General features: G+C 45.3%; 1 protein-coding gene across 1 annotated transcript in view; it reads left to right on the top strand.

Annotated features, from left to right (window-relative positions):
• LOC149434336 (NACHT, LRR and PYD domains-containing protein 3-like) overlaps positions 1-16,289 on the top strand; it is a 319,711-nt gene that overhangs the window by 51,974 nt on the left and 251,448 nt on the right. Inside the window, exons 8-9 of the mRNA XM_089663800.1 lie at positions 2,192-2,356; positions 8,295-8,459. Of these exons, the coding sequence (XP_089519926.1) occupies positions 2,192-2,356; positions 8,295-8,459 (330 nt within the window). The remainder of the gene's footprint in view (positions 1-2,191; positions 2,357-8,294; positions 8,460-16,289) is intronic.

Below are 16,289 nucleotides of genomic sequence, written 5' to 3'. Positions count from 1 at the left end.
GATGTCGTTTGGCAAACTCTAATCTGGCCTTCCTGTTTTTGAGGCTCACCAATGGTTTCCATCTTGTGGTGAACCCTCTGTATTCACTCTGGTGAAGTCTTCTCTTGATTGGTGACTTTGACACACATACACCTACCTCCTGGAGAGTGCTCTTGATCTGGCCAACTGTTGTGAAGGGTGTTTTCTTCACCAATGAAAGAATTCTTCGGTCATCCACCACAGTTGTTTTCCGTGGTCTTCCGGGTCTTTTGGTGTTGCTGAGCTCACCGGTGCGTTCCTTCTTTTTAAGAATGTTCCAAACAGTTGTTTTGGCCACGCCTAATGTTTTTGCTATCTCTCTGATGGGTTTGTTTTGTTTTTTTCAGCCTAATGATGGTTTGCTTCACTGATAGTGACAGCTCTTTGGATCTCGAGAGTTGACAGCAACAGATTCCAAATACAAATATCACACTTGAAATGAACTCTGGACCTTTTATCTGCTCATTGTAATTGGGATAATGAGGGAATAACACACACCTGGCCATGGAACAGCTGAGAAGCCAATTGTCCCATTACTTTTGGTCCCTTAACAAGTGGGAGGACACATATGCAAACTGTTGTAATTCCTACACCGTTCACCTGATTTGGATGTAAATACCCTCAAATTAAAGCGGACAGTCTGCAGTTAAAGCACATCTTGTTTGTTTCATTTCAAATCCATTGTGGTGTATAGAGCCAAAAATGTTAGAATTCTGTCAATGTCCCAATATTTATGCACCTGACTGTAGTTAATGTGGGGTCTTAAGAGAACAGATATAGTGAATGCGGGGTCCGGGGGGAGTGGAAATAGTGAATGCAGGGTCCGGGGAGAGCGGATATAGTGAATGCGGGGTCCGGGGAGAACAGATATAGTGAATGCGGGGTCCAGGGAGAGCAGATATAGTGAATGCGGGGTCCGGGGAGAACGGATATAGTGAATGCAGGGTCCGGGGAAAGCGGATATAGTGAATGCGGGGTCCGGGGAAAGCGGATATAGTGAATGCGGGGTCCGGGGAGAGCGGATATAGTGAATGCGAGGTCCTTTGAGAGTGGATATAGTGAATGCAGGGTCCAGTGAGAGCAGGAATAGTGAATGCAGGGTCCGGGAAGAGCGGATATAGTGAATGCAGGGTCCGGGGAGAGCGTATATAGTGAATGCGGGGTCCGGGGAGAGCGGATATAGTGAATGCGAGAATCCTGGGAGAGCGGATATAGTGAATGCAGGGTCCAGGGAGAGCAGAAATAGTGAATGCAGGGTCCAGGGAGAGTAGATATAGTGAATGCGAGGTCCAGGGAGAGTAGATATAGTGAATGCGAGGTCCTGGGAGAGCGGATATAGTGAATGCAGGGTCCAGGGAGAGCGGAAATAGTGAATGCAGTGTCTGGGGAGAGCGGATATAGTGCATGCGGGGTCCGGGGAGAGTGGATATAGTGAATGCAGGGTCCGGGGAAAGCGGATATAGTGAATGCAGGGTCCGGGGAGAGCGGATATAGTGAATGCAAGGTCCGGGGAGAGCGGATATAGTGAATGCAGGGTCCGGGGAGAGCAGATATAGTGAATGCAGAGTCCGGGGTTTAGTAACACTCTACATTTATTTTGGTATCTGTATAAATAGATGACATTAAAGATGCTCATACATGGGAGAATCTGATCCTAATGTAATGAGTGATCAGAGCATCAAACAAATTCTTTTCATCTGGCGTGCTATTCAGTTCCGGAAGATCTCCCCATTACTGAACATTTGTTATGTAGCGCCATGACGTCCTATGAGTACAGAGCTCTGATCAGCAGAGATAAATAGAATATCAGATACAATCCTCCCGTCCAATCACTAGCAATGCTGATTCCGGCCTCACACTGTCTGCTGATCCCATTCATGCTCCATACACAAGGAGATGATAGCACAATACGAGTCATGTCAGTGGTATTCTGTGCTCATCCTGTGTATGGAGATATCACCGTCTCTACACATGGAGGACAATATTCGGGGGTCTACTCCATTATAACATTTGTCTTATAAAATTCTATTTCCTGGAGATTTATAAAGTGATGGAATATAAATGATTCCAATAAAGAGAAATGAGTTCCATCCATGTAGAGAATAGTTCCATTCATTCCTGGGGGGGGAGGGGATTCATTTCCTTCTGGTAACATTCTTCTCTTCTTCTACAGATTGGATCAGAATCACCTGACAGACAGTTCCTGCCCCCACCTGGCATCTGGAATAAGAAATAACCCGACACTGAGGACACTGAACCTGTCTGATAACAATCTGGAGGGTCCTCATTTCAGGGATCTGATGGCGGCTCTGACAACAAGCCGGATAGAGGGATTACAGTGAGTATAACAGGACTGACTGAGACAATCATATTCTGGGACAGATTAACATTCAATTGTCTAAATCTTCGGATCTTCTCTAACTCTGTTATCAGCAATAAATTAGACTTTTTCTACATCTGGCCATAAGTGGATCAAATATGGACAGGTTTAGTAAGGACCAGCCGAGATCTGACCCATCTATGGGCAGGCTGGTTGTACTGAAGTTGATCCGTCAATCACATTCAGTACATCCATCCTCTGGGACTTTTTGCATTCGATCACTGCTGGAGGTCTATAGCAGCTAACAATGATCAGTGTTCTGCTGGCAGGGAAGGCTTCCTGTTGGCAGAACACAGTTGTGCGGCAGGAGTGATTCCCCCATCCATTCTGACTGTGTTGATGGGGGGATTGAGCAAATGTCTTTCTTTCCACCCGTAGTGGAAGGAAAGAATATTGTATAGTCTGTAGCTTACTTAAAGCTCCCCACACACAGTACAGTCTGATCTTAAAATCTTCTTTACCTCCATTGCCTAATTGGATACAAACTGACTGGATACATTGGGTAGGTCCTCATATGATATAAAGTTGTACAAACAGCATAATATCAGATGGTAACATGGTGACCCTATAGACTATAAAATGTAAACATTAAAGTGTTACTAAACCCACAACAGTACAATCAGTCTGTAGATGCAGGAAAGCATGCTTGTGATACTCACTGTGGAACCTAAGGGGTTAATCCTCTGCATTGTGCAAAAAGGCCGATTGATCCTTTCTGCTCTGTTCCTCCTTTTTTTCAAGAGACCACCTCTTATCTTCTGATAAGACAGACTGATCCGTAGGCATTTTGCAAATGCTCAGTTTAGTGTGTATTGCTAAAGGGGTTTATTTTTTTTTTCCTTGGGAGGGTGAATGTGATCAGCACAGGGCCAATCAGCCCTTTCCAGACAGGAGATCAGGGGTTCTGCATCCTCCTAGAGCAGAAAGAAAACGCCTCCTATAATCTTTAACCAGTGCTCTGCTGGACACTAATAGAAATCAAAAGACTGCTATATACTGCTGATGATAAAAGGTATTTAGCAGTTTATATTTACTAAAATAATTGCATTTTCATGTTGTGTGTACTGTGGAAGAGCAGATATAGTGAATGCTGGGTCTGGGGAGAGCGGATATATTGAATGCAGGGTCCGGGGAGAGCAGATATAGTGAATGGGAGGTCCAGGGAGAGCAGATATAATGAATGCGGGGTCCGGGGAGAGCGGATATAGTGAATGCAGGGTCCCGGGGAGAGCGGATATAGTGAATGCGGGATCCGGGGAGAGCGGATATAGTGAATGCAGGGTCTGGGGAGAGCGGATATAGTGAATGCAGGGTCTGGGGAGACCAGATATAGTGAATGCAGGGTCCGGGGAGATCAGATATAGTGAATGCAGGGTTCAGTTAGAGCAAAGATAGTGAATGCAGGGTCCGTAGAGAATGGATACAGTGAATGCGAGGTCCTGGGAGAGCGGATATAGTGAATGCGGGATCCGTGGAGACTGGATATAGTGAATGCGAGGTCCTGGGAGAGCGGATATAGTGAATGCAGGGTCCGGGGAGAGCGGATATAGTGAATGTGGGGTCCAGGGAGATCAGATATAGTGAATGCAGGGTCCGGGGAGAGCGGATATAGTGAATGCAGGGTCCAGGGAGAGCGGATATAGTGAATGCAGGGTCCGGGGAGAGTGGATATAGTGAATGCCGGGTCCAGGGTTTAGTAACACTCTACATTTATTTTGGTATCTGTATAAATAGATGACATTAAAGATGCTCATACATGGGAGAATCTGATCTTAATGCAATGAGTGGTCAGAGCATCAAACAAATTCTTTTCATCTGGCGTGCTATTCAGTTCCAGAAGATCTCCCCATTACTGAACATTTGTTACCTAGCGCCATGACGTCCTATGAGTACAGAGCTCTGATCAGCAGAGATAAATAGAATATCAGATACAATCCTCCCGTCCAATCACTAGCAATGCTGATTCCGGCCTCACACTGTCTGCTGATCCCATTCATGCTCCATACACAAGGAGATGATAGCACAATACGAGTCATGTCAGTGGTATTCTGTGCTCATCCTGTGTATGGAGATATCACCGTCTCTACACATGGAGGACAATATTGGGGGGTCTACTCCATTATAACATTTGTCTTATAAAATTCTATTTCCTGGAGATTTATAAAGTGATCGAATATAAATGATTCCAATAAAGAGAAATGAGTTCCATCCATGTAGAGAATAGTTCCATTCATTCCTGGGGGGGGGGGGGGGGGGGGGGATTCATTTTCTTCTGGTAACATTCTTCTCTTCTACAGATTGGATCAGAATCACCTGACAGACAGTTCCTGCCCCCACCTGGCATCTGGAATAAGAGATAACCCGACACTGAGGACACTGGACCTGTCTGCGAACAATCTGGAGGGTTCTTATTTCAGGGATCTGATGGCGGCTCTGACAACAAGCCGGATAGAGGAATTACAGTGAGTATAACAGGATTATTTAAATAAAACCACTTCCTAAATAAATAAACAAATTCAACTCCTCCACAGCACAATCACCACCTTCACCCCTGAAGATGTGTAAAATAATATAATACAGAAAATGCTACTAAATAGTTGGAAACTCCTCAATAACACACTACAAGTGAAGTCCAATCCCTAATAAGTCCACAAAATATAAACCATAGCCTTCCTGTGTAATCACAGTGAAAAACTGTGTCCAAAGGAAATATAAATCCTTCCAACGATTTCCACGATAAATGTCCCCTCAAAAAAAAGAAAAACATCACATAGTGCATTATCTTTTATAATCTACATATAAACATGTGACATCACTCAAGTGAGTATCCCATCAAAACTTTGCAGTGAAAAATAGTGATAAAGAACTGTGAATCAAATGGTGAATCAACACTGTGTGTGTGAATCACTCTTCAGTGCCCAAACACAAGCCAACACAGTGTACACTTCTCATTATAGTAAGGAGTGGGTACCCTTACCAACAATCCCAAATAATCACGCCTATAATATAATCCAATAACTGGTGAGAAATGGCCCTCCTGTAGATCTCCACACGGCCTATACAGTCTCCACGGCACTACCTGGATTCATCAGCCATAGTACTCCATGTGTCCCCATACACCTCTTGGCCACCACCAGAGGGAGACTCCACTCCAATCCAGCTGGTTGACTGGACTGGTGGTGGCCAAGAGGTGTATGGGGACACATGGAGTACTATGGCTGATGAATCCAGGTAGTGCCGTGGAGAAATCGTTGGAAGGATTTATATTTCCTTTGTCCAATTTTTCACTGTGATTACACAGGAAGGCTATGGTTTATATTTTGTGGACTTATTAGGGATTGGACTTCACTTGTAGTGTGTTATTGAGGAGTTTCCAACTACTTAGTAGTATTTTATGTATTATAATATAACAGGACTGACTGAGACAATCATATTCTGGGACAGATTAACATTCAATTGTCTAAATCTTCGGATCTTCTCTAACTCTGTTATCAGCAATAAATTAGACTTTTTCTACATCTGGCCATAAGTGGATCAAATATGGACAGGTTTAGTAAGGACCAGCCGAGATCTGACCCATCTATGGGCAGGCTGGTTGTATTGAAGTTGATCCGTCAATCACATTCAGTACAACCATCCTCTGGGACTTTTTGCATTCGATCACTGCTGGAGGTCTGTAGCAGCTAACAGTGATCAGTGTTCTGCTGGCAGGGAAGGCTTCCTGTTGGCAGAACACAGTTGTGCGGCAGGAGTGATTCCCCCATCCATTCTGACTGTGTTGATGGGAGGATTGAGCAATTGTCTTTCTTTCCACCCGTAGTGGAAGGAAAGAATATTGTATAGTCTGTAGCTTACTTAAAGCTCCCCACACACAGTACAGTCTGATCTTACAATCTTCTTTACCTCCATTGCCTAATTGGATACAAACTGACTGGATACTTTGGGTAGGTCCTCATATGATATAAAGTTGTACAAACAGCATAATATCAGATGGTAACATGGTGACCCTATAGACTATAAAATGTAAACATTAAAGTGTTACTAAACCCACAACAGTACAATCAGTCTGTAGATGCAGTAAAGCATGCTTGTGATACTCACTGTGGAACCTAAGGGGTTAATCCTCTGCATTGTGTAAAAAGGCTGATTGATCCTTTCTGTTCAGTTCCGCCCCTTTTTCAAACTAACAACTCTTATCTTATGATAAGACAGACTGAACCGTATGCATTTTGCACATGCTCAGTTTTTTTGGGGGGAGGGTACATGTGATCAGCACAGAGCCAATTAGAACTGTCCAGAGATCAGGTGTTCTGCATTCTCCTAGAGCAGAAAGAAAACTTCTCCTACAAGCATTAACCAGTGCTCTGCTGCTCTCCTTTTTTTCAAGCAACCACCTCTTGTCTTCTGATAAGACAGACTGATCCTTAGGCATTTTGCACATGCTCAGTTTAGTGTGTATTGCTAAAGAGTTTTTTTTTTTTTCCTTGGGAGGGTGAATGTGATCAGCACAGGGCCAATCAGCCCTTTCCAGACAGAGATCAAGGGTTCTGCATCCTCTTAGAGCAGAAAGAAAACGCCTCCTACAAGCTTTAACCAGTACTCTGCTGGACACTAATAGAAATCAAAAGACTGCTATATACTGCTGATGAGAAAAGGTATTTAGCTGTTTATATTTACTAAAATAATTGCATTTCCACGTTGTGTTTACTATGGGAGACCAGATATAGTGAATGCGGGGTCCGGGGAGAGTGGATATAGTGAATACGGGGTCCGGGGCGAGCGGATATAGTGAATGCAGGGTCCGGGGAGAGTGAAAATAGTGAATGCGGGGTCCGGGGAGACCAGATATAGTGAATGCAGGGTCCAGGGAGAGCGGATATGGTAAATGCAGGATCCAGGAAGAGCGGATATAGTGAATGCGGGGTCCGGGGAAAGCGGACATAGTGAATGCGGGGTCCGGGGAAAGCGGACATAGTGAATGCGGGTCCGGGGAGAGCGGATATAGTGAATGCGGGGTCCAGGGAGAGCGAATATAGTAAATTGCGGGGTCCAGGGAGAGCGGATATAGTGAATGCAGGGTCCAGGGAGAGCGGATATAGTGAATGCAGGGTCCAGGGAGAGCGGATATAGTGAATGCAGGGTCCAGGGAGAGCGGATATAGTGAATGCGGGTCCGGGGAGAGTGGAAATAGTGAATGCGGGGTCCGGGAGAGCGGATATAGTGAATGCGGGGTCTGGGGAGAGCGGATATAGTGGATGCGGGGTCTGGGGAGAGCGGATATAGTGAATGCGGGGTCCGGGGTTTAGTAACACTACATTCAGTTTGGTATCTGTATAAATAGATGACATTAAAGATGCTCATACATGGGAGAATCTGATCTTAATGCAATGAGTGATCAGAGCATCAAACAAATTCTTTTCATCTGGCGTGCTATTCAGTTCCGGAAGATCTCCCCATTACTGAACATTTGTTACCTAGCGCCATGACGTCCTATGAGTACAGAGCTCTGATCAGCAGAGATAAATAGAATATCAGATACAATCCTCCCGTCCAATCACTAGCAATGCTGATTCCGGCCTCACACTGTCTGCTGATCCCATTCATGCTCCATACACAAGGAGATGATAGCACAATACGAGTCATGTCAGTGGTATTCTGTGCTCATCCTGTGTATGGAGATATCACCGTCTCTACACATGGAGGACAATATTCGGGGGTCTACTCCATTATAACATTTGTCTTATAAAATTCCATTTCCTGGAGATTTATAAAGTGATGGAATATAAATAATTCCAATAAAGAGAAATGAGTTCCATCCATGTAGAGAATAGTTCCATTCATTCCTGGGGGGGGGGGGGGATTCATTTCCTTCTGGTAACATTCTTCTCTTCTACAGATTGGTTGGTAATCACCTGACAGACAGTTCCTGCCCCCACCTGGCATCTGGAATAAGAAATAACCCGACACTGAGGACACTGAACCTGTCTGGGAACAATCTGGAGGGTCCTCATTTCAGGGATCTGATGGCGGCTCTGACAACAAGCCGGATAGAGGGATTACAGTGAGTATAACAGGACTGACTGAGACAATCATATTCTGGGACAGATTAACATTCAATTGTCTAAATCTTCGGATCTTCTCTAACTCTGTTATCAGCAATAAATTAGACTTTTTCTACATCTGACCATAAGTGGATCAAATATGGACAGGTTTAGTAAGGACCAGCCGAGATCTGACCCATCTATGGGCAGGCTGGTTGTACTGAAGTTGATCCGTCAATCACATTCAGTACAACCATCCTCTGGGACTTTTTGCATTCGATCACTGCTGGAGGTCTATAGCAGCTAACAGTGATCAGTGTTCTGCTGGCAGGGAAGGCTTCCTGTTGGCAGAACACAGTTGTGCGGCAGGAGTGATTCCCCCATCCATTCTGACTGTGTTGATGGGGGGATTGAGCAATTGTCTTTCTTTCCACCCGTAGTGGAAGGAAAGAATATTGTATAGTCTGTAGCTTACTTAAAGCTCCCCACACACAGTACAGTCTGATCTTACAATCTTCTTTACCTCCATTGCCTAATTGGATACAAACTGACTGGATACATTGGGTAGGTCCTCATATGATATAAAGTTGTACAAACAGCATAATATCAGATGGTAACATGGTGACCCTATAGACTATAAAATGTAACCATTAAAGTGTTACTAAACCCACAACAGTACAATCAGTCTGTAGATGCAGTAAAGCATGCTTGTGATACTCACTGTGGAACCTGAGGGGTTAATTCTCTGCATTGTGTAAAAAGGCCGATTGATCCTTTCTGCTCTGTTCCTCCTTTTTTTCAAGAGACCACCTCTTATCTTCTGATAAGACAGACTGATCCGTAGGCATTTTGCACATGCTCAGTTTAGTGTCTATTGCTAAAGGGGTTTATTTTTTTTTTCCTTGGGAGGGTGAATATGATCAGCACAGGGCCAATCAGCCCTTTCCAGACAGAGATCAGGGGTTCTGCATCCTCCTAGAGCAGAAAGAAAACGCCTCCTATAAGCTTTAACCAGTGCTCTGCTGGACACTAATAGAAATCAAAAGACTGCTATATACTGCTGATGAGAAAAGGTATTTAGCAGTTTATATTTACTAAAATAATGGCATTTCCATGTTGTGTGTACTGTGGAAGACCGGATATATTGAATGCAGGGTCCAGGGAGAGCGGATATAGTGAATGCAAGGTCCGGGGAGAGCAGATATAGTGAATGCGGGGTCCGGGGAGACCAGATATATTTAATGCAGGGTCCGGGGAGACCAAATATAGTGAATGCAGGGTCCAGGGAGGGCAGATATAGTGAATGGGAGGTCCAGGGAGAGCAGATATAGTGAATGCAGGGTCCGGGGAGAGCGGATATAGTGAATGCAGGGTCCGGAGAGAATGGATACAGTGAATGCGGGGTCCGGGGAGAGCAGATATAGTGAATGCGGGATCCGTGGAGACTGGATATAGTGAATGCGAGGTCCTGGGAGAGCGGATATAGTGAATGCGGGGTCCGGGGAGAGTGGATATAGTGAATGCGGGGTCCGGGGAGAGTGGATATAGTGAATGCGGGGTCCGGGGAGAGCGAATATAGTGAATGCGGGGTCCGGGGAGAGCGGATATAGTGAATGCGGGGTTTAGTAACACTACATTTAGTTTGGTATCTGTATAAATGGATGATATTAACCACTTGCCTACCAGGCACTTATACCCCCTTATTTACCAGGCCAATTTTCAGCTTTCAGCGCTGCCGCACTTTGATTGACAATTGCGCGGTCATGCAACATTGTACCCATATGAAATTTTGATCATTTTTTTCTCACAAATAGAGCTTTCTTTTGGTGGTATTTAATCGCCACTGGGTGCTTTACTTTTTGCGCTATAAATAAAAAATTGCCAAAAATTAAAAAAAAAAAAAAGTTTCTTTGTGTCTATTATAAAATTTTTCAAACAGGTAATTTTTCTCCTTCGCTGATGTGCGTTGATGAGGCAGCACTGATGGGCACTGATAGGCGGCACTGATGGGCACTGATAGGCGGCACTGATGGACACTGATAGGCAGCACTAAAGGGCGCTGATAGGCAGTACTAATGAGGTGGCACGGATAGGCGGCACTGATAGACAGCACTAATGAGGTGTCACAGATAGGCGGCACTAATATGCAGCACTGATAGGCGGCACTGATAGGTGATACTGATGATGGGTACTGATAGACGGCACTGACTGGCATCACTGCTGGGCACTGACTGGCGGCACTGACTGGCAGCACTGCTGGGCTGCACTGGTGGGTGGCACTGGTGGGCAGCACTGGTGGGTGGGCACAGGTGGGTGGCACTGGTGGGCACAGGTAGGTGGCACTTCTGGGCACAGGTGGGTGCACTGCTGGGCACAGGTGGGTGATCTGCTGGGCACAGGTGGGCGGAGCTAGTGGGCGCACTGCAGGGCACAGGTGGGCGGAACTTGCGGGTGGCACTGCTGGGCACCGATCATCAGGGCACTGATCATCAGTGCCCTGATGATCGGTGCCGATCCCCGCTCTGACAACTGCCGGTTCTCGGCAGTACTTTCCTCACGATCTGACAGCGTGAGGAAAGTGCAGCCGAGAACTGGCACTTGCATTTCCCTCTGATCAGCGTGTCATTGGACACCGCTGATCAGGTGGTAAAAGGCCGCTGTGATTGTCCTTTTACCACATCACATGATCAGCTGTGTCCGTAGGACACAGCGATCACGGAGATCGCCGGGTGCGCGCCCTCTGGGGCGTGCAGGAGAGCGCGTTCTGGGGGGACGTCATATGACGTCCACTCAGAACTGGCCGGCCGCAGTGCAGCCGTCATTCGGCTATCTGCGGTCGGCAACAAGTTAAAGATGCTCATACATGGGAGAATCTGATCTTAATGCAATGAGTGATCAGAGCATCAAACAAATTCTTTTCATCTGGCGTGCTATTCAGTTCCGGAAGATCTCCCCATTACTGAACATTTGTTACCTAGCGCCATGACGTCCTATGAGTACAGAGCTCTGATCAGCAGAGAGAAATAGAATATCAGATAACAATCCTCCCGTCCAATCACTAGCAATGCTGATTCCGGCCTCACACTGTCTGCTGATCCCATTCATGCTCCATACACAAGGAGATGATAGCACAATACGAGTCATGAATAACGCAAAAATTAAATAAATAAAAATAATCACAAATAAATAAATGTCCGTGCAAAAAAAAAAAAAAAAATATATATATATAATATTTCAAACATAAGTCCTTATTTTCCCAAAAGGATTTTCAAGACAATGTTCCAAAATGTGCTTCCACCTAATCACCACGTGACAAATAATATTGACCGCACTCACCAGATGGAGGTGAGTAATAAGCCTCATAGGATATAAGGGATCCTATAGCCCCTCAGGAGGAACTCAAATCACCTTCTTCACCCTGCTTAGATACAGCAATCGACTCCACTCTACTTCTCCATGGAATCCTCAATAATGTGCAAGGAAAGAAAGGCTACATAGTGTAATCCTGCCACTCAATACCATATAAATCCATAGAATAAGGACACTCACATGTTTCAATAAAATAACAGGCCTTGTTTAATAGCATCAAAGGCTTCAAAGGAACAAGTTTCCAAATTGTAAATATAGGGATCTCACGCTTTAAGAATCACTGTAGAAGATGACCAGCTTTCCACCTCTAAAATGGCTGCTTGAACCGCAAAAGTCGGCGTGTGTTCCAAATACCGGAAGTGACGTAGGCCAAGATGACGGCAGACCGGAAGTGCATCAACGTGTTTCGCCCTACCCACAGGGCGTTCTCAAGACCAAATACGAGTCATGTCAGTGGTATTCTGTGCTCATCCTGTGTATGGAGATATTACCGTCTCTACACATGGAGGACAATATTGGGGGGTCTACTCCATTATAACATTTGTCTTATAAAATTCTATTTCCTGGAGATTTATAAAGTGATCGAATATAAATGATTCCAATAAAGAGAAATGAGTTCCATCCATGTAGAGAATAGTTCCATTCATTCCTGGGGGAGGGGGGATTAATTTCCTTCTGGTAACATTCTTCTCTTCTACAGATTGTTCTATACTCTCCTGACAGACAGTTCCTGCCCCCACCTGGCATCTGGAATAAGAAATAACTCGACACTGAGGACACTGAACCTGTCTGGGAACAATCTGGAGGGTCCTCACTTTGGGGATCTGATGGCGGCTCTGACAACAAGCCGGATAGAGGAATTACAGTGAGTATAACAGGACTGACTGAGACAATCATATTCTGGGAGAGTTTCCATTGAAATCTTCCTGAGACCTCTATGCCTGGCCTGAACAGAGCGGAGACAATCACTGCAGACATTTTTCCATCAGATAATTGAACTCACCAAACACTTTGCAATCATGAATATTTTTCTTGTATGCAGGACGTTCCGGCAAACTATACAATGTGGAAGAATTCTGTATATTTAGTGATACAGAGTAAAATTTCTGCCTCATTTCAGTGCCTGTCTTGCAGAAAGGATAGAAGGAAATTACAATGAAAGAAAAAAAAATTACATCATACAGACACAGGGGAGGATAAAATTGTGCTTCTTAAAAAAACAAAAACCACACCATCTTTTTACACAGCAGCATGTATTTCTCCTGAGGTTACGCGGGGGATTTTCTTTGTTTCCCAGATAATTATTCTGGCAGTTGTAGCTGCTGTTACTTGGTCTACCTGACCTTGGCCTGGTATTCCCTGAATTTTCCACTCCTTAATAAGTGATTGAACGGTACTGACTGGCATATTCAAGACTTTGCATATCTTTTTATATGTTTTTCCATCTTTATAAAGATCCATTACCTTGTTATGCAGGTCTTTTGATAGTTCTTTCTGATCCTCATGGCTCAGTATTAAGCCTGCTCAGTGCATCCATGTGAGAGCTAACAAACTCATTATACTATTTATACACAGACGCTGATTGTAATTGAAAAAGCCACAGAAATGTGGGAAATGAACGTTTATTTGCCATTGTAACCTGTGTGTCCCCTTGTGTGTCTGTACGAAGGCCGAACATTCCAGGGGAGGGAAAGTTTTGCTCAGGTCTATTTGGGTGATTTCTGTTATCATTAGGATTTAAAAAGGAGCCAAACAACTCTGTGATAATAAATGGCTCCTCCATGTCTTTATGGACCTTGCTTTGTGCATTGGTGGGCAGTCATGTTGGAACAGGAAGGGGCCATCCCCAAACTCTTCCCACAAAGTTGGGAGCATGAAATTGTCCAAAATGTTGCCTTAAGAGTTCCATTCACTGGAAATAAGGGGCCAAGCCCAACCCCTGAAAAACAACCCCACACCATAATCCCCTCCCCACCAAACTTTACACTTGGAACAATGCAGTCGGGCAAGTACCGTTCTCCTGGCCACCGCCAAACCCAGACAAGTCCATCGGATTGGCAGACAGAGAAGCGTGATTGGTCACTTTAGAGAACACGTCTCCTCTGCTCTAGAGTCCAGTGGCGGCGTGCTTTACACCACGGCGTCCGACGGTTTGCATTGCACTTGGTGATGTAAGGCTTGGATGCAGCTGCTCGGCCATGGAAACCCATTCCATGAAGATCTCTACGCACTGTTGGGCTCATCTGAAGGCCACACCAAGTTTGGAGGTCTTTAGCTATTGGCTCTGCAGACAGTTGGCGACTTCTGAGCACTGTGCGCTTCAGCATGCGCTGACCCCGCCCTGTCATGTGACGTGGCCTACCACTTGGTGGCTGAGTTGCTGTTGTTCCCAGTTGCTTCCACTTTGTTATAATCCCACTAACAGTTGAGCGTGGAATATTTAGTAGCCAGGAAATGTCACGGGTGGACTTATTGCCCAGGTGGCCACCTATCACGGGACCACGCTTGGAGTCACTGAGCTCACCTATTGACTCTGTAGACAGTTGGCGACTTCTGCGCACTGTGCGCTTCAGCACGCGCTGACCCCGCCCTGTCATGTGACGTGGAATGCACGAGCGGTCTGGGAGGGTTTAGCAGCAGGAGATTCGCTGGTTACAGCTCTGACCGGGGCATGCGGGGATCCTTTCTCAGGCTATTGCAGGCATGTTATCTATGTGGAGCATGTGAGTGGATTATTATTTCATGTATTGCACTTTTCAATAAAAACACTCATAGCTCTAGGCTTTGTGATTCTATTGTTTTTCTTTTTGTTGGAGGTTAAACTGAACCTACCTGTACTTGGTCTTATGTTCATATCTCTGATGAAAACCGGGATCGGTGATTTAGCCATGCAATTTTATTTTACCCAAAATACCCCCAGGTGTCTGTCTGTCTGTCTGTCCATGTATGTGTGTAAATCCTCCCAATTGATGTCCACCAATCAGTGTTCATGTCATTTTGTGTCTCTGCCCATCAGTCTGTGTGGGTTTTGGTGTACTATGAAGAACAATCCTCTGATATAAACAAATATAGATGGAGAAATACAGTTGTAGTCCCAGGGATTCATATAATCAGTCATTTGCTACATGTTCAGGGCCTCCTATACACCGTCTGACCTGCTATAGCATTAGGAAAGCCAGAACCTGATTGGCTAATGTATGTATACATAGTTCTACATACTTTTGGCGGGAGGTTCTTTATGATCTGGAGTGCAGTAATTAAGCCTGTGAATAAAATTAATATAAAAAACATAATAATCATCATACATTTCTCTCATTATTACACCTCAGCAAATTAAAGAAATGAGATTGATCTGATGACCATTTCTATCCTCTCTTCTAGGATCAGGAACAATCGTCTGTCAAATGAAGCTAAAAGAAACCTGGAAAGGCTGGAATCCCTCCGACCAGGACTGAAGGTTGTCATATGATGACCCTAGAGGAAGGATCTCTGCTACAGCTGTGAATGGAGTTGGGACATTGCATGGGATGACGAGGAGCATAAGATTCAGAAAAGGGAAACCCGACGCAAGAGGAGAATGAAACATACACTATGAAAAAGTGTCTATGCAGCGCACAAATAATGTTGTAATATACTAGTGTCATAAGTAGATGTACACCATAAACATATATCATTGTGTGTAATAAACGGATATACTCCAATAAATATCAAATATACATACAAAAACATGCAAATCCTTACCGTATTTTTCGCTCCATAAGACGCACTTTTTCCCCCCAAAAAAGGGGGGAAAATGTCAGGACGTCTTATGGAGCGAATGTAAAGCGGCCGGTCCGGTATTTCTGCCGCCACCATGTCAGAATACCGGGCCGGCCGCTCAGCTCTTCTCTCCTGCAGGACCTTACCTGTTCCTCACTCCAGCGCTGCAGTCTTCCCGAGGCGGCTTCTGTGACAGCCGGGTGCCCACTGCACATGCGCGAGAAGCGCCGCGCTTTGTGAATGGTCCGGTGTCTTCTGGGATACATGGCAGGTCCCAGAAGGCTCCGGGCCATTCACAAAGAGTGGCGCTTTGTCGCGCATGCAAAGTGGGCACCCGGCTGTCACAGAAGTTGCCGCTGGAAGAAGGAGGAAGGACAACTCCGCGGAAGTGGGAGCGGGTACCTGTCAAATTCAGGTACCCGTTCCCCCTCCCTCCCCAAAGGTCCGCAGTCTCTGATAATCTCCTTTGCTGTCTGCAGTCTCTGGTCATCCCCTGCACTGTTGCAGTCTCTGGTCATCTTCTGTACTGTGTCCGCAGTCTCTAGTCATTCCCTGTACTGTGTCCGCAGTCTCTGGTCATTCCCTGTACTGTGTCCGCAGTCTCTGGTCATCCCCTGTACTGTGTCCGCAGTCTCTGGTCATCTCCTGTACTGTGTCCGCAGTCTCTGGTCATCTCCTGCACTGTGTCCGCAGTCTCTGGCCATCCCTTGTACTGTGTCCGC

This window comes from Staurois parvus, unplaced genomic scaffold, assembly GCF_062004578.1.
Source record: "Staurois parvus isolate SC_StPar_1 unplaced genomic scaffold, SC_StPar_1.0 ptg001769l, whole genome shotgun sequence".
Classification (NCBI taxonomy): Eukaryota; Metazoa; Chordata; class Amphibia; order Anura; family Ranidae; genus Staurois; species Staurois parvus.
Note: the sequence above shows the minus strand (reverse complement) of the source record. Positions and strands in the feature narration are given on the sequence as shown.